Source organism: Carassius gibelio, chromosome B18, assembly GCF_023724105.1.
Source record: "Carassius gibelio isolate Cgi1373 ecotype wild population from Czech Republic chromosome B18, carGib1.2-hapl.c, whole genome shotgun sequence".
Lineage (NCBI taxonomy): Eukaryota > Metazoa > Chordata > Actinopteri > Cypriniformes > Cyprinidae > Carassius > Carassius gibelio.
Genome location: NC_068413.1, coordinates 9,193,106 through 9,216,605, shown reverse-complemented (window position 1 = coordinate 9,216,605; position 23,500 = coordinate 9,193,106). Strand labels below are relative to the sequence as shown.

The 23,500-nt window shown below is 34.8% G+C and overlaps 3 protein-coding genes across 10 annotated transcripts; 2 read left to right on the top strand and 1 right to left on the bottom strand.

Moving 5' to 3' along the window:
* The first annotated feature begins 8,104 nt into the window (after positions 1–8,104).
* snapc5 (small nuclear RNA activating complex, polypeptide 5) lies at positions 8,105–10,735 on the top strand. Of its 4 annotated transcripts, none has more exons than XM_052582157.1 (5): positions 8,112–8,256; positions 8,471–8,642; positions 8,747–8,862; positions 8,949–9,023; positions 9,803–10,735. In XM_052582157.1, the coding sequence occupies exons 3-5, from the start codon at positions 8,773–8,775 to the stop codon at positions 9,986–9,988; spliced, it is 351 nt and encodes a 116-aa protein (XP_052438117.1). In that variant the 5' UTR covers positions 8,112–8,256; positions 8,471–8,642; positions 8,747–8,772; the 3' UTR covers positions 9,989–10,735. The 4 variants fall into 4 exon arrangements, 3 of the variants coding, with proteins under 3 accessions (XP_052438116.1, XP_052438117.1, XP_052438115.1); XR_008158171.1 differs by having other exon boundaries at positions 8,134–8,642; positions 9,803–10,380; positions 10,416–10,735; XM_052582156.1 differs by lacking the exon at positions 8,471–8,642 and having other exon boundaries at positions 8,105–8,256.
* Positions 10,736–11,775: 1,040 nt separating this feature from the next.
* lctlb (lactase-like b) lies at positions 11,776–18,488 on the top strand. 3 transcript variants are annotated; one of them, XM_052582147.1, is made up of 15 exons: positions 11,776–11,978; positions 12,134–12,313; positions 12,476–12,636; positions 12,724–12,811; positions 12,893–13,002; positions 13,836–13,964; positions 14,047–14,142; positions 14,238–14,292; positions 14,367–14,528; positions 14,610–14,884; positions 15,035–15,161; positions 15,321–15,520; positions 16,396–16,459; positions 18,161–18,205; positions 18,343–18,488. In XM_052582147.1, exons 2-15 carry the CDS (start codon positions 12,184–12,186, stop codon positions 18,456–18,458), a joined length of 1,758 nt encoding a protein of 585 aa, XP_052438107.1. In that variant the 5' UTR covers positions 11,776–11,978; positions 12,134–12,183; the 3' UTR covers positions 18,459–18,488. The 3 variants fall into 3 exon arrangements, with proteins under 3 accessions (XP_052438107.1, XP_052438109.1, XP_052438108.1); XM_052582149.1 differs by lacking the exon at positions 18,161–18,205 and having other exon boundaries at positions 18,343–18,458; XM_052582148.1 differs by lacking the exon at positions 11,776–11,978 and having other exon boundaries at positions 12,074–12,313.
* zwilch (zwilch kinetochore protein) lies at positions 16,118–23,416 on the bottom strand. 3 transcript variants are annotated; one of them, XM_052582150.1, is made up of 19 exons: positions 23,251–23,416; positions 23,087–23,126; positions 22,896–22,985; positions 22,678–22,796; positions 22,378–22,568; positions 22,212–22,291; positions 21,964–22,119; positions 21,807–21,878; positions 21,220–21,313; positions 20,998–21,050; positions 20,709–20,811; positions 20,536–20,615; positions 20,270–20,426; positions 20,097–20,125; positions 19,869–20,005; positions 19,515–19,610; positions 19,280–19,395; positions 19,087–19,183; positions 16,118–16,315 (listed from the first exon to the last, which is right to left on the bottom strand). In XM_052582150.1, exons 1-18 carry the CDS (start codon positions 23,298–23,300, stop codon positions 19,092–19,094), a joined length of 1,755 nt encoding a protein of 584 aa, XP_052438110.1. In that variant the 5' UTR covers positions 23,301–23,416; the 3' UTR covers positions 16,118–16,315; positions 19,087–19,091. The 3 variants fall into 3 exon arrangements, with proteins under 3 accessions (XP_052438110.1, XP_052438111.1, XP_052438112.1); XM_052582151.1 differs by lacking the exon at positions 16,118–16,315 and adding an exon at positions 16,327–16,481; XM_052582152.1 differs by lacking the exon at positions 16,118–16,315 and adding an exon at positions 16,528–16,814.
* Between the last annotated feature and the right edge of the window lie 84 nt (positions 23,417–23,500).

Here is a 23,500-nt window from a genome sequence, read left to right as displayed (position 1 = left end):
GTAAACAAGCAGGCAGATGAGGGGGAAATTGGCCTGGATGACTTTGTAAGTTGACCACACCAGAACTCCACATTGCAAAAGCCACAGAGCCAGTCTGAGAGGGGCTAGGGATTTCACTCACACCAGTTCCTCTTAAAAAATAAGCCTCCAAGAGCAGGATTGCTGCATATGGGTGGCCAATTCGTTTAAAGGTTTCAGCTGTGAACAGAGCACTGCTCCAGTGACTGGCTTTGGAGGCTAGCTTAGACTCTCTCTCCCTCTAGAACCCCATCAGATCAACAGCAGTCCAAACATGCACGCAAACCGCATGCGTGATCTGAGGCATTCCCTCGGCTGTAACATAAAGAAGCTCATTCCATTTAGTTCAGCCTAAATCAACTGGCCTTTTTACTGTGGTCGCTGTTCATATGGATGTTTTGCCAGAGTATGGCCATGCATCATTTGCGCTGCTTTGATTAGTGCGCTCCTCCACGCTAAGTTTGTTTAGTATGATAGTATGAAAGCTTGTATCAACATCCAGTCACATCAGTCCTTTATTGTCTCAATAATGCCAACATGCATTCCATTGTAAACTACCACATTTTAAGATTGGGAACATCACTAATGAATCTCCAGTGCAAAACGTACACTACATGTATATTCAGTTTCCTAAACAAATTATTCTTATAAGCTGGTGGTTCTTAGTAAATCTCAAATTTACAGCACAACCAGTGTAGTGCAATTCCCAGCAAACTGTCTTTGTGAGATGGTTGTTAGTGAATCAAAAACATGCATCTTGACCACTGTAGTAAGAGTTATTCTTGTGCAAAAGATTATTATCAGCCAGTTCTTAGTGAATCCCAAACATAATGCAACCAGAATAGGTCAATGTCCAAGAAAATTGTTTTTAAGAGTTGTGCATGTGATTCCTGTGCGAATGATTTGAATCAAAAATACACAACAGCATGCAATGCTGTCTGGTTCTGAATGGAATTTCTCTTGTGAGTCCTTTTATTCTATGTAAATCAAAAAACAGACAAGGAATGATTCTCTTGGTGAATCACAAACTTACAGCACTACCATTGTAGTCTAAATTTACTGAATTCTACGTTATTTCACATGGCAAAATGTATACATTATTTGTTTGGTTCTCATATTTGGCATTTAAAAAAAAAAAAAAAGAAAAAAAAATTCTGTTATACATTTTATGTTATAAAAAGATCTGCAGAGGGAACGCAAGGCCACACCTTGAAAGTAAAACCATAAAAAAAACAAGTCCTACTTTGTGGTTCATAGCAAATGAAGGCTCCTGTTTAGACCAGCGCTCAGTATATGGAGTTTTTTTAGGACAATTGCATTCACGTAGTTGTATACGTGCAGAAGCATATACGGCTTCTAATGTGTGCGTGTCTGAATGCACATGAGGCGATATGTGTAGAAGGAAGAGTGAACGGATGGGAAAGGTGAAGGTTGAGACGGAGCTTTGAAAACAAAGAGTCTGAAGTCTCCCCACACACAGTTTTCCTTTTCCTTGGAGCACAGGACTCCTTCCACCATTATGGGCTCAAGGGGTAACATCCTGGACATTATGGTTTTGTTTGTTAGTGCATTTTCATTTATAGAATAGATATTGTGAAAAAAAAGTGCTGTGGCTATGATCGGTCAGATTTTGCATAACTGCATTGTACATATTGTGGGTTCTTTTCCTTACAAATAAACATCATTTTAATGAGAATGCAGATAGAGAATATTAATTTTGTCGAGTGACCACATAGTTTGACACTGTGACCAGTTTGATATAAAAAACAATAACAAGAATTTTACTCCCATGTTAAGCTGTTGGAGCTTGGGATACTCAAAAATGCATTTTTTTCTTCACCACTCCCACTCCATTCCTTCTCTTTCATGAATACATTATCAGCTTATCTTGCAATGTATATATTTCTTATTTCATTGCTTTTTTTGAGCCCTCCATCACTGTTGCTTCATGAAATTGAGTCACAACTTCCTGACTTGACTGTCCAAAGGTCAATCCCGCTGGCACAATCTGACTCCCTTTCCCCCCTTTCCCTTTTGTGAGGCCCCTCAAACAGCACGCCCAGCTCCACATTCCTCAGCCATACAGCACCTTCAAACAGAGCGGAGCTGGGCTTGAAGCAGCCCCCACAGCACTCATCCAGCCAGCTCGAGGAAAGGTCTCACTGTTAGAAAATGCAGGCCAGCAGCAACCCGGCCCCTGTGATGACAGGGAGTAGGCAACTGGGAGCTCTGCGGGGCGCAGATTGGTATATGCAACACATTAGTCGTCTGAACCAGAGTCCAAAGTTAAGCCCACCATGAGAATATCCTGAATATTTCACAAAGCCTGTCATAAAATGTCTGCGTTACGTATTATATTTCATCTCATTATTTATATATATATATATATATATATATACACACACACAAATTATGAAACTTTACATTAGAAATTATTTTGAGGACAGTAAAGCATGTTTTATCTACACTTTTCATCCGTGCAATCTTTTATCTTGATGTTGTACTTTTTCTATTCCACATTTACCCACAATTATTGTTGTCACAATTATTTGTGAAACTGTTTAATTATATATATATATATATATATATATATATATATATATATATATATATATATATATATATATATATATATATATATACGTATAACGTAACAATTCAAAATACAAGAAATATATTTTTAAATCATAACATTTTTTGCATAGTTGCTACACACGAAACATTATATATATATTTGTATTATTGTATATTATTTTATGTCTACTTTTATTTCAACTTTTTAAATTCAATATATTTTTTATTTTAAAATAGGCTTTAGATTTTAAGCAAAAAAATATTTCTATTTCTTTTATTTTAGATTATTATAATTAAATATTTCTATTTAGCTTTTTATGTTTTATATCAATTCAATATCATTAAAAAATTAAGGCTCAAATGTAATTATAATTTTATTGTACTTCACATTTATTTTTAATATATATACATACATATAACTATATTATTTTGTTATTGTGTACTTATTATGTAATTATCACATGTTATTGTACATTTAAAATATTTAAATAAATGTGTATGAAAATAAATAATGTTATTAAATAGTAATTACATAACATATTAATTTATTTCTTTTGATTTTACAGTGAAATATTTTTTTCTGACCATGTTCCGTGAGAATCACCCACTCACTCCATGAGTCTCTCCCATGTCTGTTCTTGGAACTTGCAGCTGTGTAAGCCCTGCACCATTTCCCCTCTGACCCCAAAAGAGGCAGGCAGCAGCACTATGGGCTCCCCCTGTGCTGACGGAGTACTCCAGTTACATCCTTCTGCGCAGTCTGGCATCCACACATGCATACAGCACGCAAGTGCTAAGCCCTCTTTGGAGGTCTGGCCAGGAGAAGAGGAGATGTGACATTAGAGGTGGGTGAAGTTTGCCAGGTTTGTGTTATCAGAGCCTTAGATGTCTCCAGTGACCACCATCCAAATGCCGTGCACTCACTGAACCCAGTGACCCCACCTGCGGATGCCAGGTTGCCTCTCTGCCACAGCCACTGCCTTGGCTTTCACTGGCTAGAAAGAAGTCTATCTGAACATGCCATGCCACAACATGTCTGCTGGTGCCATCCTCACGTGAGATAGTATATGGAGATTGAAAGCAACGATTGAGGAGATGATAAGAATCAGGAGCAGAGTTTTGCACGAATGAGCTTCACGCAAGCACCTTCTCGGAAATAATGTAATATACACATATATATCATGTTATACATAATGATGTAATGAGAAAACTGTTGAAATTAAAGAAGCCTTACTTTCTCAAAATGGTGTTAATGGTGTATTGCCAGTCTTTAGTAAAAGTGCAAAACTCATTATACACAAAGATGTGCATAAAATAGATAATTATTTTTAATAAACAAAAAATATTTTTAAAAAAATATTCACGTGCATCAGTGTTCACAGCTGGATGGGTTTAAATAATACAATAAATATATTAATAAAAATAATACAAATAGGGGAAAACAAATAATAATAATAAAATAATTTTACAAAATCATAATATGACAATTTAAGCATGATTTATGCATGAAACACAGAGGTTTCCTACACAGTGTCTAGTAGTGCTATGTATCAGTGTACACATCTGGATGGGTTAAATTATAATAAAAATGATATTAATATTATAAATAAGCATCTTCTTAAATCCCTAATACTAATAATAAATCAAAATATGACAATTTTAGCATTATTTATGCAAAAAACACAGGTTCTCTACACAATGCCCAGTGGTGCTGTATTTCAGTGTATCTGGATGGGTTAAATTTTTATTATTATTATTATTATTATTATTATTATTATTATTATTATATTAATATTAATAAAATAATAATTAATTTAATATATTATTATAATTATTAAATTAATATAAAACACACACACACATATATATAATCTTAAATCCCTAATAATAATTCAAATCGAAATGTGACAATTTTTGCATAATTTATAATCTCGGAAGTTATAAGCAAACAGAGCAAATGTTCATATTTCCAGACCACAAGGTGGCACTGTGCTGCTGAATTTCTGCAGGTATCTTCAGGTCATGGTTGCGATAACAAACTCTTCAATCAAGAGCGGTTAGGTTGAACAAAAGCTTTGGATATCATGATATAATCATAATATGACTATTTTAGCATTATTTATGCATTAATCACACAGGTATATCTTTTAGACAGTCACTTGTTCTCTACTCTGTCTAGTGGTGCTCACATGCTGTTGTAAACATCTGGATGGGTTTAGTGAAAGAATCCTATAAAAGAAACTAATGGGCTCTCCTAACATTTTGAGAGTCTGATTAAGAGTGCTTTTAGATGTACCCCACATCTGTGATTTATTTGAGTTAACTTTAAATTATCATTAGTATTTATTATTTATTTTTTAACTTTGGGTATTGTTTACGCAATGTGCAAAATTTGTACATGTCTTCTGAACAGGTTGATGTGTTGATGTGGTACCTGCAAGCAGCTTTAATACCCCAAAAAGGTCGACTAGAGGCTTTGAGCTTGGGTGTATATCACAAAAGTCTTCCTTTTATGTATTGTAATTAATGGCAGTCATCTAATACAAAACATACATTAGGACAGTGCACAATGTGTTTAGTATGTGATGCATAAAACAGTCATAATAAATAATGTTCTTGAGAAATACTCTTGGATGCCCTTCTGAGCCTCCATTGCTTTCAAGCTGACACTGAAGGTTTTATTAGATCAGGCAGTTGAATAAAAGAACAATGCCCTCTAATGGCACCATAGACACTGACAAATGCACACAATGATATGATAATATCAGCTCAGAAGTTTAATGTTGTGCAAATCATCTGAGAAGCAGGGTGTGTGTTTTGTGTGCTAGACTCGAAACATGCATTACATTTGCAATGAATTAGGCTTCCTGGTGCTATAAAGTTGACACCTGCCAGCAGTGGCGGCTCCAGACAATTTTGATTGGGGGGGCAATGGGGGGTCCTGGTCTTTTCAAGGGGGGTCTCATGAAAACCAACAAAAAATACAGTGGACATGGCTAATAACTGCATATTTCTGCTACTAAACAACAAAAACACCTTTGCAATGTAAACAAATGACAGGCTACATTTGTTATTCATATCCTTCACACTGCACTTTCATGTCAGATATATTATGCATTTTTATTGACATTGATATTTTTACATTTATTTCCAGATAGATATTATTGAGTTTACAGGCTAAAGTGGTCTTGCTGTCGTAAACACTGTTGCTTTTGTAGAAAAAATATTTGCATCACATTTAAAATATAATTATATTTTAATTCATTTCTGAATTGTTTTTATTTTTATAATGATAATTCAGAGAATGAGAAAATCTGAATAAGCCTTACCAGTGTTGTGATAATTATTTTTACGTGTTAAAAATAAATAAGTACTGTAATATAATAAAAGTTTATTCAAATAACATAAAAAAGACCAGACCCCTCGATGCCTGTGAAACTTTTCTCCCTCAAACAGCACGCTACTGTTACTTCTACACTACAGGCTACACACAGCAATATAAACAACGTATCTGCATGTTCTCACATCACATCGTTCTTGTAAAATAATAATAAGTAAATAAACACCAAAATCACTTCGCTGAGAATGAAACACCACTTACCAGCTGCCACGATGTTGAAAATATCCTCTAGCAATTAAAAAATGCGCGTGCAGCATGAGGAATCTTCCCGGTTGGATGAGGTCGTAGTCAGGTGAATGGTCATCATGTTGGTCATTTTATTTACGGCTAAATTATTATTAATAAATTGTACTAATATTATGATTGGGCGTGGGCAGGCATTCACAAAAGTTTATGTTATTACAAAAAAAAATTGAGGAAATTTTGCTTTGACAAAAGGGCACTTAAGGGGCAAAGGAGCAGGTGCTCAAGTGAACCGGTTCTTTCGGACAATTCGATCAAATAAACCAGCTGAAAAAAAAATGGTTCACCGGTTCTTTTGCGCTCGATGTAATGCCGTCATTGGCGATGATTGCCCTTCATTCAAGCCTTTGGTTTACCCGCGCTTATAACATTAGCAAAGAATCAGTTCAGAATCAATCACCAAAAGAATCAGTTCGGTTCAGATGCGCTCTGTGTCAGTCTGCTTCGCGCTGAATCACGCATGCGCAGTTATCAGCTCATCGGTTCTCGAATCGGACGCGTCCGACAGAGACGGTTCTCGGTTCAGTGTATGAATAAATGTCGAAATAATTATTATTTATTATTGTTCTGCGTAGTTTGAAGAGAAACATTTTTGGATCTTTATCCCGAATATATATATTTTTTAATCAGGAAGAGGCTGGGTGGTCAAATGGGGGGTCAAGGCATTTTTTGGCAGGGTCTTGAGACCCCCCAAGACCCCCCCTGGCGCCGCCGGTGCCTGCCAGTTCAAACATCACCATATGCTGGTGAGGACAGTACAGCACGGCAGGTAATTGGGGGACAGATGGAAACTTTGAACTTTTGCTCTCTCTCGCTCACTCTCTCTCTCTAGCTCTACAGATCGGGGTATATCTATACATAAAAAGCATAATTATAAATAGCATGAATAAAATTCCATAGACTGATGTGTCTCCTAACATTCTCTTTTTTATGGTCATGCACTTCCTATGTTTTTCCACATGGCGTCGCTACTGCTTTCCGTGCAGTATGTCATAATACTGTATAGTGCGGGTGCTTGATATGCTTATGGTAAAAAAAAAAAAAAAAACTAAATATCAACAATTTTAAAGATATGAAAATATGAATATAATATATATTAAATGGTATCACAGAAGAATAATATTAATAAACATTACAAATAAAAGTATTATTAATATTTAGACCAAAATAAAAATAAATATATTTGAAAACTAAATATACTGTAAAATCTTTATAATTATTATAACTATAAATTTTAAACTTATTATTAATAATAATAATAATAATAATAATAATAATAATAATAATACATTTTCTTTGTTTAAAAAGCCAAAAATGAAAATGTGGTGACATTATTGTGTGCTTATTTGTTGTTTTAAAAAAACTATAAATATAAACAAATTATACCATAAAATTAAGTATAATATTCAGAATTTAAAAATACATCCAAATAGCTTAATGGACAAATAAGCATAGATAATCTAAATAAACAAACAAATACAAAATAGAATAAAATCTCTCTCTCTCTCTCTCTCTCTCTCTCTCTCTCTCTATATATATATATATATATATATATATAATAAAATAAATAACAAGTTAATGACAATAATTTTAAATCTAAGAATAGTATATTAGATTTCTTAAGCCAACATTATTATAAAAGATGTCCTGACATTATCATTTTTACCGTGCTATTTTAACGATGCAAAATAAAATCTAATATATATATATATATATATATATATATATATATATATATATATATATATATATATATATATATATATATATATATATATATATATATATATTATGTAGAGTTGTATCGTCTTGTAGTGTATTTTATATTAAATAATATAGAAGAAGGGATTGACTGGACAGATCAGACCTGCAGCACTTTTTTTAATGTGCTTTATGCGCATGCGTGCTGAAGTGCGCGTGACATGTTCTTTAGAATGCTAGAACTGAGGAGTTGAGAAGAAAATAAATGAACAGTTTAATCGAAACCATGCACTTTCCTCAGTGCGTGTTGAATTGATAAAGTAAGTCAAGTCGTTTAGTTTATGAGGCTAAAAAAGAAATAACGCTTAACGAGATCAATTGCTTTTAACTGTTTTTATTTCCGCTAGCATGTTTGCTAAATGAGCTGAGTCTACATGGTACATTATTGTAAGATGTGTTCCGACACGGTTTCACATTAGAAAATGTCAGTAAAATAACAGTTTAGAAGATGCGTTATTTACATGTCTATTAAAGGTCTGAATAAAACTCGATAACTAATGGAATGCGAGCGTAATTCCCAAGAAAAGCAACAGCAGCCTCTAAAGCACAGGAGATCAGGAACATGATGTCCACCTGAACCAAACAGCAAGCACGATCACAAATTCCATCTTACTGGCTGTACAGTTAATTTCAACATTGTTTAAATGTAAATTGTGGTTCATGAAAAGCAATAAATGTTTGCTTCTTAATTCTGAGCTCGTGTTCTGTAACAGATCAAACTAAAGAGATTTTCCTGTGTTTTGTGTGCAGTAATGCTGTAGAAACACTCGTCCACTATGCTGAGTCGCCTTCAGGAGCTCAAGAAGGAAGAGGAGACTCTTCTGAAAATAAAAGTCATGCTGCAAGATCAGCTCAACAGACTTAAGGTAATAACAGTCGTGCAAAAAAAAAAAAAATGTCATTGTGGTCTCTGTGCATAAAACTGCTCTCTGTATTTGTTTATGTTCATCAGTTTGAGGAAGGGACCCTGAGGTCAATGATAAATGCCCAGTCTGAAGAAAGCCCAAATGAAGCCCCTGCCCCTGAGGTAAATAAACTCACCATTTTTTGGAACTGGTGATTTAAATTAAAGGAGTAGTACTCTTAATCATATTTTATAATAATAAAAGTGAGGGTAAGTATAAGAATATTTTGTGCTCCTATTTTCTATGAAACTATTATTTTTTTGTGGAACATTTTTTCATGAAACACTATGCAGAATTTCTAAGTTTACCTTTCATACAACAAATGGTTATTTATACTGCAAAACTCCATAATGTAAAAAAGCATCATAAATTCACATTTGTGGTCAATCCTTTTAAACTAGCTGCATTTTTATTGGTCACATGACACAGTCAGGTTAGAACAACAAGAGATTACATTTTGATAAAGTTTTCAGATTACACTAACCATTCAAAAGTTTTTTTGAAAGAAATAAGGAGACAATTGATCTAAAGGGATATTAAAGACATAATGTTAGAAAAATATATAAATTTCAATCTTTTTTGAACTTCTATTCATAAAGGAATCCTTAAAAAAATGTATCATGGTTTCCGCAAAGATATTAAGCTATTTTCCAAATTATTAAGTTTCTAGAGCACCAAATCAGCATATTAGGATCATGTGACACTGAAGAAAGGAATAATGACGACAATTTTTCACAATATTACTGTTTTTACTGTATTTTCAATTAAATAAATGAAGCCTGGGTGAGCATAAGAGACTTTCTTCAGAATTATTAAAGCTATTCTTTTGAAAACAGTTTAAGTGAAGACAACTAAGATGTTTCTCTTGACAAATTATGATGCACATATTTGTTGTGCGCAGGTGGAAGTCAACCTAGATGATGAGACTGAGATCAACCAGACCAAATTAGTATTGGGTGCTCAAACAGACTATGACATGGAAGAAGAAGAGGAGGAGGAAGAGGACGATGACGAGGATGATGATGCAGATGCAGATGGAGACCTTGATATGGTGCTAGAAGATGAGGAAGATGAAGATGACTACTGACTGTGCCTGCAATGACGGTGTTATCATTTACTCCTGTGTTTGGGTGTGTAGTCTGCACATTTGGCATGCTGATAGAGACTACATCAGTCTCTCTGTCTTAGATTGGTGTTGCTTTAGATAAACCGTTGGTTCACCCATCTTTAAAATCCTCCAAAAGAATGTGTAGCACAAATACAACTCCTCCTATTACTGTGCTGTTGGCCAAGCCTGCACTTTATGTATTTTTTTAAATGCATATAAATTAAAGATTGCACCAGTTCTGTTTCATGGTGTTCACCGAGTTTATGCTGTACTATATAGGCTTTATTTAATATTGTATTGTATTGCTTTCAAATTGAATGCATTATGATTATGAAGCTGATGATAAGTATTATGTATGTTCATGTTGTGAGGTAATTGCAGAGGTACTTTTTCTATTTGGAGTGAGTGTGTGGACTAGGTTGTGTATGCATGGGCATGACAATTGTTCTAGCTGAGCCAGTATTCTAACTTTTTTTGTACTTCATGTTCAGGATTGTTGATGTACAGAGAGTTCCTATGTTTTCTTAGAGACCGATTTTAAAGAAGGTGCTCAGCGTAATTGCATTTTAAAACACTTCAACTTAGCACTGTTTCTTTAACAGAGCGATGCAGGTCGTTTAGTTAGGTGTTTTGGTGTTGCCTTGTTGTAAGTGTATGATGTGTGAATGACAAATTTAATACACAGCTAGGTACATGCTAATAAAGGCGAGTATGATGACAGATGCATTTCCTCTTTTGGCCAGTATTATTAATATAATAAATTACAGTTTCTGTGACGGCAGACTTCTGCCTCCTCCCAACCACAGCTGCATAAACCTGCAATGCAGTAAAAACATTACATATTCAGTATTCTCCAAAAAGCTGTTAACAGTGTACTTCACCTTCACAAAAAGTAGGGCACATCTGGAGACAAATGAAGCCATGATAGATTAATTTATATTCTTATAACTGAATGCTTAACATTTATATGTGCTTAAAGTGCTAAATAGAATGTTTTAGAAATAAGTATGTACATCCTTTTTACTGTGCAAAATAAATGCTAATATTTAACATTTTAGTTTTTTATATAGAAAGCAAGGTTACATTTTAACAATATACACTTCACAAAAAGAGCAGGGTCTGGAGAAAAATGATGCAACAACAGTATATATATATAGTACTGTAATAACTTTAAGAATATTTAATATTTATATATTCTGAGTGCAAAACAGATTTTAGAAATAATTTATATATATATTCTCATATATAATGCAAAATCTATTTTAAAAGTTAAATCTTTTTTATTCATAATTCTTTATTTAATGCTATTTTATTCCTATTATTTTATAAAGAAAGCATGCTTGTAGATAATCACTTTTTTACATTTGTTTTATTAAACTTTAACAATAAATTACACTTGCATTGTACAATTTTCACAAAAAAAATTTTTTTCAATATTTTTATCTGTACATTTTTTGTTAATTATACTATTTCATATAGAAAGAAAGGTTTTTGGATACATACAAGTTTTTTACATTTGTAATGAATATTTTTTATTTCCTCCATTAATTGTGGAGTAAGTGGATTACGCAGTCTCAATAACGTAGAAGTCAGAGTAAGACCTGAAACCTGTTGTATAATATTCGGGTCAGTTTATCCCACTTGTCATTGTTGTAGTAAATACAAGCGTATCAGCCTCTCCAACATTAACTTTGCTTACAGAGTGAAACCCTTGTTTGTGGGAGATCTGTCCACCGTTGCAAAATGTGATCACAGTCCATTGACCCTCAATAGGGAGGCTTTTGGGTCTACAGTGGGGTCATGGGACCACCTTTAGTACAGCACAGTGTTTTGCCACCCAAGCAGAACAGTAACAGACTCTGTATGGCAACCTTCAAACTTCCAAACTGGATGTGATATCAAGGTGTGGGATAGTTTTCATCGATTTTAAAGGCAGTTCCTTCTGGAATCAATGCAAGTTCTGAGAAAGGTATGTTCAAATCAAGAGTATGAAAATGAGTGTGAAAATGCAATTTTCTAGATGTTGGGAAAAGGTTTTGGTCATTTATTACTGGGCAAACTGCATTGTGTTTAGTAACAACGATGAATGGTGTCTAGTGAAAAGGTAACTAACTTTCAAATCAGGAGAGCGTGGTACTGATGAGAGTCACTGAGCTGGAGCTGAGATCTGGAATATGATGCTGTCACACCGTGTTGGACGAGCCTGTCATGTGCTTGTGCTGGTGTTGTGTCTGTCTGCGGCTGAGGACTTCGACTGGTCAGCGAACAACCACGACTCCTTCTATTATGGCACTTTTCCAAATGGTATAATGCCACCGTTACTAAATGGATTCCTTTCTCAGATATTGTAAACTTTGGGAAATGAACTGATCTGCATGCATATTGATAATGAAAATGAAATACGTTAACTGACAAATAATACTTAACGTAAAATAATTTTTAAGACCATTTCACTTCATTTGTCAGGATTTTCGTGGGGCGCCGGCAGTTCAGCCTATCAAACAGAAGGAGCCTGGGACAAAGATGGGAAAGGACTGAGCATCTGGGATGTGTTCACTCATAAGAAGGGGAAGACGTTCTTGAATGATACTGGAGACTCTTCTTGTGAGGGATACTACAAATTCAAGGTGACCATGCTGGTTTTTGCTATGACATTGAATATGTAATACCCCAGCTGAAATGCAACAACATTTTTGCTTCATTTTCTCATATAGGATGACATTTCATTGATAAAAGAGATGAATCTGAATCATTATCGGTTTTCCATCTCCTGGCCTAGGATCATGCCAACTGGAATCAGGTGTAAGTATCCATACTGCTAACTTTAGGTAGGAATTTTATATATTTCCAAAATATTTGACTTCCAATTTTGTGTATTTGCAGCTGACCATGTGAATGAGAAAGGTGTGAAGTACTACAGTGCTCTTATTGATGAGCTGCTTGAACACAATATCACTCCTATTGTGACCCTTTATCATTGGGACCTGCCACAGGTGTGTATTCCTAAATATATCCAATAGGCCTACTAGTAGCGCTATTTAAAATATTATATTCTTATTTAGTTAACTTCTCTGGGACGTTTTGATTAATAATCTTAAATAGCATATTTTATTCGAACTAAAACAAAGCTGTGAGGCAGCAGACTAATGGGCTTTAATGCTTTTGACTTTTTGCCCGTTCAGATAACGCAACGTTGTGTAATGAAATTACTACAGAAATAAAACAAAAACTGTGGAAAACGTGTGTTAAAAATAGTCGTGATATTGTGATTCATACTTAACTGCTGCTCGACGAAATGCTGCTATAGTGAAATCCAAAAATCCATCGAGAGTTTCACGTGAGAGCGGAACAATTCCCCGCGTAAATTTAGCAACGGTTTTAAGTTGGATGTGTTTTAAGTCCGTGTACCTTCGGATAATTCCTTTATTCGTTAATAAGTTGCTTTGGTAGAATGTGATTTGTGTATGTACATTGCTTTATATATGTTTATATCTCATACATCCTTATCTTTAACTGCTTTCTTGCCCACATAAAGTCATAGTTTTGCTAAAGGGGCAGCACCTTCAGATAACGAACAGATCAACTGTCCCTCACAGCCTACTTCATTTTCTAACCAAAAAGAGCCAATTCGATTCATTTTACATTCACTCAACCCTCTCAACATTATTTTTCAACAATATCTGTCAAGATTTGACAAGTAAAAAAGGCGAATCCACATTTAATGAATTTCATGCATCCACTGTATTGACTGCAGAAATAATGGATCAGTCTGTAACCTTTTTAGGAAGGTTTTATCATTCATCATTTTGTCTGTTCATTTGGACAGGTTTTGCAGGAGAAATATGGTGGATGGCAGAACATCAGTATGATTAATTATTTCAACGACTTTGCCAATCTTTGCTTTGAACGCTATGGGGACCGTGTCAAATACTGGATAACTTTTAATAACCCATGGGTACGCTCACTCTATTCATCTAATAACAGCAAATTAAAGATATATGTAAAGGATGAGCTTATTAATGCTCACTGTCTGTCAGTCAGTGGCAGTGGAAGGATATGAAACTGGAGAACATGCTCCAGGACTGAAGCTCAGGGGCACTGGGGCCTACAGAGCAGCTCACCACATCATTAAGGTAACACTTAACTTCCTTGATGTGATATTGTACCATAGTATATGAGAAGGGAGGCGTTGTACAATACTGTACTGTTTGTGTTGGTTTACTGACAGGCACATGCTAAGGTTTGGCACACTTACGATACTCAGTGGCGAAACAAACAAAGAGGTATGAGCTAACCAGTATCTGTAAGTTTATTAAAAATCACACCCTCTGAACCCTCTGGCTACTTTCTTCTCTAGGTATGGTGGGTATTTCACTGTCCGGGGACTGGGGAGAGCCTGTGGACATCACTAACCAGAAGGACATTGAGGCTGCAGAGAGATATGTACAGTTTTACCTAGGCTGGTTTGCTACACCCATCTTTCATGGAGATTATCCTCAAGTGATGAAGGATTTCATAGGTACTGTTGCTAAGGAGATGTTGAATATGTGAGGTTAAGAATGTCGCAATCTGGCATATTAATAACAATTTTGTATCCAAGGGAGGAAAAGTGCGCAGCAGGGTTTGGGAACGTCTCGCCTTCCCACCTTTTCTTCTCAGGAGAAGAGTTACATCAAAGGCACCTCTGATTTCCTAGGTGTGGGACACTTCACCACACGCTACATAACCCAAAAGAACTATCCTTTCAACCGTGGCTCCACCTACTTCTCCGACCGGGATGTAGCAGAGCTGGTCGACCCACGTTGGCCTGATCCTGGTTCAGAGTGGCTCTACTCAGTCCCTTGGGGCTTCCGCCGTCTGCTCAACTTTATAAAGGTGCACAAAGGCTGTCATTGTTTATAGGGCACCGTTTCACATCATTTCCTCATGCTGAATCTTTGATGTTGGTTAATAATATAATGTCTCTGTGACAGTGTCATGTCATGAATTGACAACTTTTGATTTGTGCTCTCTGATTTTCTAAAGACTCAATATGGGAACCCCATGATCTTTATCACGGAGAATGGGGTCTCGGAGAAGATGATGTGCACAGAACTGTGTGACAACTGGAGGATACAGTATTACAAGGGTTACATCAACGAGATGCTCAAAGGTAACCAGCCTCCTTCTGAGGATCTTTTGAAGAATGTTTAAACTGTTTTTGTCCATATGATGGAAGTCAGTGGGGTACAAAACAATATTGGACCTCATTAACTTTAGTTGTATGGAAAAAAAAGTGTACAATTATACTGTATTTGTTTTTAACCTGCAGCTATCAGGGATGGAGTGAATGTAAAGGGCTACACCGCTTGGTCCCTTCTGGACAAGTTTGAGTGGGATGAAGGCTATTCAGAGAGGTTCGGCCTGTACTATGTGGACTTCAGGAGCAAAAATAAGCCTCGCTACCCCAAGGCCTCTGTTCAGTTCTACAAACGCATCATTAAGTCTAATGGATTTCCCAATCAGAGAGAGGTATCTCTTTTGTCGAAATAAGATTACATTATGATTTACTTAAAAAAAAGAAGGAATGAAAGACATAATTACCTAGTCAAGATATATAAAAGTAACATTTTCTTCTTATCTTTTATGTTCTAATATAAAATGTCAGTTTTATATATATAGCAATGACTAACTAGACCATAAATAAGCACACACACACACGTATATATATATATATATATATATATATATATATGGAGGAAACCAAATCACATAACACACACTCATAGTTAAATAATAAAAGCCATTTTTAAGGAAAGTGGTGTTTACTTGCTGATTAACATTTTGAATTAATTTATTCTGCTCCAGACTGTTTGACAGCTGTCTTTTAGTACTATTTGGATTAGAGCATCTGTTTTGGTATTGAAACATGCTATTTAGAGAAATAAAAATGTTTGTGGAGTCAAGCATTTCCAATTAAACAGCGGTTTAGGGTGAATACGCCAACAAACTCATTTGGTTATCTACCAACAAAACCATCTTGGAGAACCGCCAAGATTAGGATGTAATTACAATCTAAATGGTATTTTCTAATGATTTTTCTGTTTTCTTATATTGAACAAACTGCAGTTGCCTTGAACATGTTACAAATGTTTATTTTCAATTATACAAAACCATATAGACCATTTTATACGTAAATGTTTATATCAACTATGTATTAAAGGTGGTGTAATTAACTGAATTAAACAGTCAAGTTAAAATACAATATAAAAAGACAGTTTACAGAACAGAATCTTGAAACCAGTGCCCATCTGTGCAAGCATCTACCTGAAAGAGAACAGTATGAATGAATGAGACAATGACTGTATGCTCCGAATCATCATCATCATCATCATCATCATTGGCAGGTTGAGAACTGGAAAACGAAGGCTACAGAGACTTGCTCCACCAGCAATCAGCTCCTGGCTGCAGGTCAGTGGATCATTGATTCAAACTTAGTTGAAGAAGCGGGGCAAACAAGGAAACATTCCATTTGTTGATCATAGACTAAAAGAAATCATGTAGCCTTTAATTAAGAACACATTCAATAGGAACAAATTCCTCTTGAACAGTACATGAGAACATTCCTTGTCTTCATCTGGATCTCCACTGTTTTATTATGCTAACCTCATTTGTGGTTTGACTAGGTTTCTACTTAGCCATTAGTATCCATAGGGACTCGGTATGCTTGCCATGAGAATATGGATTGACAAAGACTTTTGGGGAGGTCTGCAACAGAGACTGAGCCTTATCCTCAAACAGGATTTTTCTATGTTTGCCCCTCCAGCTAGAAGCAAATCCAAGGAAAAGAAAGATCATGTAGAAATGCCAAAGGTTTGGCCAGTGGATAATGAAGTTTAGACACTAGGGTACATATAGAAGTAACTTGATCTTTACTTTTCAGCCTGAAAACTTCTCACAAAATCTTTAAAAACCTCACAATGATTGTGTGGGTGTAGTTGGAAAAAAAGAACATTAAGCAACTCCAGTTCTGGTCGTCTCTGTACTTGGGAAGCTGAAATGTCTTAAAGTCTTCAGGGGCCATATTCTACAAGCTTCAGTGAATGAGGTTATAATGGCTCCACAGTACATATATTCTTAATTAAATGTCACCATAAAGAATTAACCAGATCAGCTATTGGAGCACCTTTGATAAAAGTGTCAATACACGGCAAAGCCTTATTTCATTAGGGCAAGCTATAATAGAGTGCAAAAGTGCACACCCACTTTTCATGGCCTTGGTTCTGAAAGTTATGTTCCCCATTCATTTTCCTTTCTTTCATTTTAAAAAGAGATATAGGCTATGAACCAAACCAATCGGCAAAAATGCAACTCATAACATTACAAACTTGATTAGAAACAAAAAAAGTACTTGAACATTCTGCAAAAAGACAAAAAGGCATTAAAAAAAAAAAATATATAAAAAAATATAAATATAAAATGTAAAATATAAAATTTTACATGCTGCGCTTTTTTTCAATTCTCTGATTGGAGTTTTGCAGAATCTTGTTTTTTTTTTCACCAGAAAGGATTAGTTTAAAGAAAATGATGTGGGTTGATAGCTTCAACAAAATAATATAACATCATCATATCACTGATTTCTTTTTCTTTTTTTTTATAAATGGAAGTTTTTTTACTTGTATAAACTTGACTGTTGCACACTATAATAGTATAATAGTGAATGACATACTATGTTGTCAAGGTTTAATCTGGAGCAGTTTCATAAATCACAATGACATACTGCTTATGGACTGGTGACCAGGAATTCAGTCAACATAAACTTGATGAACTGTCTGCCGCTTTGAGGAGAGCTTGCTTTACTGAAGTTTGATTATCAACAAATAATCATCTGATTATCAAGATATGGAAATCTTTTTAATCAGAAACTAAAAATGTTGCCTTTGCTAATACTCTTAATACTATTTTGATTAACTGAACTGAAATACTGTATGTGCTGCATAATCTTCAGTTAAACACCCAATATAAGTATAAATCTAAAAGGATGCTTGATGATGCTGCCCTTTTGCTTATAACCCAGTTGACTGTGCTGCTTTATTGTGATCTTACACAGTGGCCCTCAAAGGGTTAATGTGTCTTACTCCTATTTTAAGATTATTTCTCTCTCTTCATTAGAGGAACAGCGGAATACGGCTGCCAATATTCTAAGACTTATTCATGGTAAGCCATCACATAAACACAATAGCTTGAAGAGAACTATATTAACCCTTTGAGTGCTCTGTTACGCAAAAGCAGTGTGAAACTGGGCTATTCAATTATGTTTGGTCTGATAAACATGTTTTTTATATATATTCCAGATCCTTTAACCAGCCACATGGAGATGGTGACCGAGGTTGTGGTTCCCACAGTGTGCACCCTCTGCATTTTGATCAGCGCTGTCTTTCTCATGTTCCTACTCCGCAAACGAAACTAGCTGACTTTTTGTTTTTTCCTTTTCTTTTTTTTAAAGGAAACAAACTGAATTTGGCTCTTGTTTCTTAGTTAATACTATTTGCATTAAGGAGTTTACGGACACTATGCTGAATTTAAATGATATAGGCAAATAGTCAACTGCTTTTGGAAATTACTTATCTCTATGTGGACTAAATTAGTTGTCTTAAACCCTGTTGAAGCTTAAACTTCTGCAAACTGAAGTGGTTGCATAAACAATACAGCTCATAAGTTTGGGGTCTGTATGATTTTTTTTTTTTTTTAAGAAATTAATATTTTTATTCAGCAAGGATACATTAAATGGATCAAAAGTGATAATAAAAATCTAAAATGCTACAAAGATTTTGATTTCATATAAATGCTTTTCTTTTGAACTCTCTGTTAATCAAAAAATTAACATAAATATTAAGCAGCACAGTTTCATAATACTGTTTTTGACTGTATCAATCAAATAAATGTAGAACCGGTGATCCTGACCAAATAATTATAATAATGACCCCAGACTCCTGAACAATATTGTGCATAAACAAATTAAAACCATTGCATACAAAAATAATAAATATGGTATTTGACATTTGAAATGAGTTAATTTCTTTGATATGGAGTCTTACCGTCGTTAAGTGAAGCTGATGAGACTACAGCTCACCATGGTCCTGTAGTAAAACATCTTCTCATTTTCTCCATTCACAGACTCATCTAGGGGTACATCTGCATGTGTGTGACCAGATCATTGAAACAAATATGACATTTTTAAATGAACTCAACAACATAATACAAAAAAAAAAAAACAGCTAGTGACTTCACCTAAGTCAAAACTGATGTGGTCTACTAGAGGCTTGTCGCTGAGATAAAGTGCAGTCTTGACTTCCTTTGACCCCTGTCCACTGGACACCTCCATGGCCCAGGAGAAAGGTTGCTCCCTGAGAGAATAACAAACAAATATTAATTCATACTTACAAATATCATTATTCTGTTTATAAAATCTTACATCATCTGGAACAATTCTACAGAGAATATGACAGCCCATAAAAATACTCACTTCTCATAAAAATAGCTAATGAGCGCAGGTTTAATTTGCAGCTGGAAGACATGGTCCTCATCATAATTGGAAGTTTTGTAGTATTGCAAACAGGACCTGAAATCAAATATCATGGTAAGAAACATGAAAAAACTAATTTCAGTAGTTAAATTTTACATCTGTTTAATTATCTTGCTATGCACCATCCCCAATGCAATCAAGGGATCTTCAGTGCTCTCTGAATGTCAGAAAAATACTTTCTCCAAATCATAAATAATAATTTCTTGTGAAACAAATGGTACGATATATTATTTCTCTACATTATGAATCACCATTTGACTAATATATAATTCCCGGAAAGGGCAGGAAGCTCACTGAGTGAAAAGGAAGAGGCGATCATGAGGAAGACTGAGGAAAGTGCTGCAGGTGCCCAGGATCTCCAGCAGATGGTGCAGTTTCCTCACTCTTATCACCTGCTCCTGCAGGTCCACCTCTGTGTCCAAGTAATATCTCTAGAAATCACAAATAAAATGTATAAACAACCCCAGTACATGCTAGTATTTATCCAAATCATAAAAAATTAAGTAAAAAGTAGTTTTCTACCAAATAGTTGAGAGTTGTAAGTTCCTTTCCTAAAAAAAAATAACATCAGAATTAAGTCTTCAATCTGCTTCTCAAAGTGCATCTAAAAACTAACATTTCTATAGGTAATTAAGAGATGGAGTGAACTGTAAACCAAAAAAACAGCTAGATTTGAAATTTGAAAATGCATGTACCAACAAGGTAGTTGATGAAGTCTTTCCTGATCTTGTCCAGGCCGAGCTCTAGCAACATATTGGCAGGTGTGAGTCCAGTGAGAGGCATGGCGTCTATCTGCTGCTGGTACGACTGCAGGATCAGCTTACTGAGAGTGCTATTGCTGTCTTTGTGGATCTAAGAAAAACAATACCCTCATTAGATACTTTTTAAACAATTATGGTGAAGAAAAAGGTTAAAAATCTTAGATCATGTTCTTTAGTGCATTTAATGAAGCTGCACATACCCATGGTTTGATTTTACCAAGTTTCACTGCTTTGACAACAATTCTCAGACATTCTGTTACGTCTTGATATGAAGTTACACCTATGAGAGAAAAACAATAAATAAATTAGATGAAAAAAAAATAAAAAAGATGTTTTGCTGTATTTCGTGAAAATTCCCAAAGGTAACATTTACTCTTCCTCATCTTCTCCCACAGTTGTTCTGTAAAGTCCAGGTCTCCTCTCTCAATCACCATTGAGCTGAAGGCTGATAAAGCATCTGTCTTAGCTTTTTGTTTCTGTTTTAAAAGATCAAGTGTATAGTTCAAACATAAATTAAATAAAATTTCTATCGTTTACTCATTCATTCATTCCAAATCTGTATGAATCTTTCTTTAGTGGAAACACAAAATGAGAATTTACCTGACAATATATAATAAAAGTAAATAAAGAAATGTGCTGTTAATATTATATTATCAATTGACCTCGGATGCTTTGCCAGTGTGTCCTGGTGCTCCTTGTCCAATATTCTCAAGCTCTAAAACAAGGGAGAAAAATTGCTTCATTAACTAGCAAATGCTCTCCCTAAAAATTACAGACGCTATACTTAAAAGGACTGATCATCAGCACCATTTATAATTATTTATGGATTCTTGTTATGTATACAGAACATACAGTACACAAATTAATCAGCAAAGCTGCAATACCTTCAATGAGTGCTCTGGTCAGGTCCACTGCAGACTGAGTCTCTATTGGTTCCAACCATTCAGTTTCTCCTGTTCTCAAACCTTCTGCTAAAGCCTAGTTAAATGTTTTAAAACAAAAACAATAAATGCTGATGGCATGAAAATTATTATAATTACATATTAACAATATAATACATATATACACATTGATAAACATGTCTATCTAGAATAAGTCAAGTGTTTTGATAGCAAGTTATTTTTTTATTAATGATTACAGAAAAATGTTATTGTTAACTAAGTTATTTTAAATACTTTTCATTAATAAAAAAAAAAAGCTGAAACAACAAAATATAAATTTAAACTTAAAATTAAAAGTTAAAATTACATACATTTAATTGAAATACAAAAATGACAACAGTTAACATGACTACTAATAACTAAAAGTTAAACATACAGGTTTTAAAACAAATTACAAAAGCAAATAAAATAAAAAATACAAAAACCCTTTTTGACACCTGAAAATCTAAAAACAAAAAAAAAACAAAATAGTATATAAATAACATTTAAATTACACTGTATAGGAAACACCATTTTTTTCCAACGCTTACCAGAAGGAACTCCATCTCTTTATAGGTCTGATACAATGGACTCCTCATGTCTCCAACTGCAACTTTGATATTCTGTTAATAGGGAAAAAAAAGCTACAGAACCTCAAGAGGCAGTATGATCAAAACTTGGACTGAATCAAAGGCAACTGATGCTGACCAGAGATGCTTTAGAAGACAACGGAGGACACTCCAATACTTTCTCCACATTATTCCATGTAAGACTCGCTATTACACTGCTCTGGGACTCAAACATCATGCTCTCCTCTTTTAAGGAGCAAAACAGGTTGTACTGTGCATAGCCTTTTGTCGCCACCTGAAAAAAAGTAACAATAAAAATCATAATACTCTTAACAGACACCTAACAGTAAGAAACCTACAGAAGCTAAATGACAAAAAAAATATTACTGTAGAAGCATGGTGTCTTTTCTCATGCTCTTGTTTAAGCTCATCCACTGTGGTGAAAGAGGTTTCATCTCCTGTTGGACCTGCAGAACATTGGGAAAGGTTTTGTCTCTCTTTATGGGTACTAATCCCTTTGAATAATCCATGAGTAACAAATAAGCGCAACTACCTTTGCAGGTGACTGTATACAGTTTGACACCACTGGTTTTGTTCCCACTATAGACAGTTTCTACTCCAAGCCAGGCAGTGGCACATGGGTCCAATTTGTCACAACGGACCCATAGAGGGTGTAGAGTCCCTGGGGCTTCCACCTGGGGCATGTTGGGGTTTTGAGCCATGGTGTACCAAGACATTAGCTGCCTAGAAAATGAAAGGGAGTGAAAATAATTATTTATCATAGTGCTCAGCTTTTGTGAGGGGGGAAAGAATCATTCAATTGTACTATATTGAAACAAGCAACTCCTTTCACCTTGCTTTCATGACAGAGAGAGGCTGAGGCCCTAGATCTTGCTCCACTTTAAAAAGAGTTTCTTCAACAACACTGGTGTCAGCTGTAGTTTCCGCAGCTTCTGGTTCACACTTTGGTTGCTTTTCATTAAATATGTTCACATGTTTTGTAATGGTTAGGGTAAATAAGAATAGCACATACTCATTCTATGTATATGAGACCACCATAAACTGACTTACTTCTTTCTCACAGACAAAGATAGGCTGATTTCCACCGAGTATGTCATGCAAAAGTTCTTCCCTCTCCACCAGTAGAATTGAAATATCATCCTGAAATAAATGAATAAATAAATAAACAAATGACTTGTTCAACTTTTCCATACGCAAGAATGAACATCTTTTCTATTCATCTGCACACATTTTAGTTTTACCATATACGTGCAGTTCTCTTTATTTTCATCTTGACACGACCTAAAACAAGCAAGAAAAAAAAAAAAAAAGATAAACATATGAATTGCAGATAACAAAAACATGATATATGCCAGTTATTCAAGTTCAGTCAATCGTAATAAAAAAGAAAGTTACAATAACTCACTTCAGAAATTTAACAAACGCATTGGCGTCCGAAACTATTTTTGATCCCATTCCCCTCGTTTTAAAACAAAATATATATTAAATTACCAAATTGTATCCGTTTGAATTAAGAACATACAGGATTCAAAGCTATTTGATTTCTGCGCGCCTAATATACGTCACGAGGGTTACAACGCAAGGCGTCCTTTTGTCACGCCCATTCTTGTTAAAAATATAATGTTCAACAAAAAGTTTTTTTTATTGATTCACTT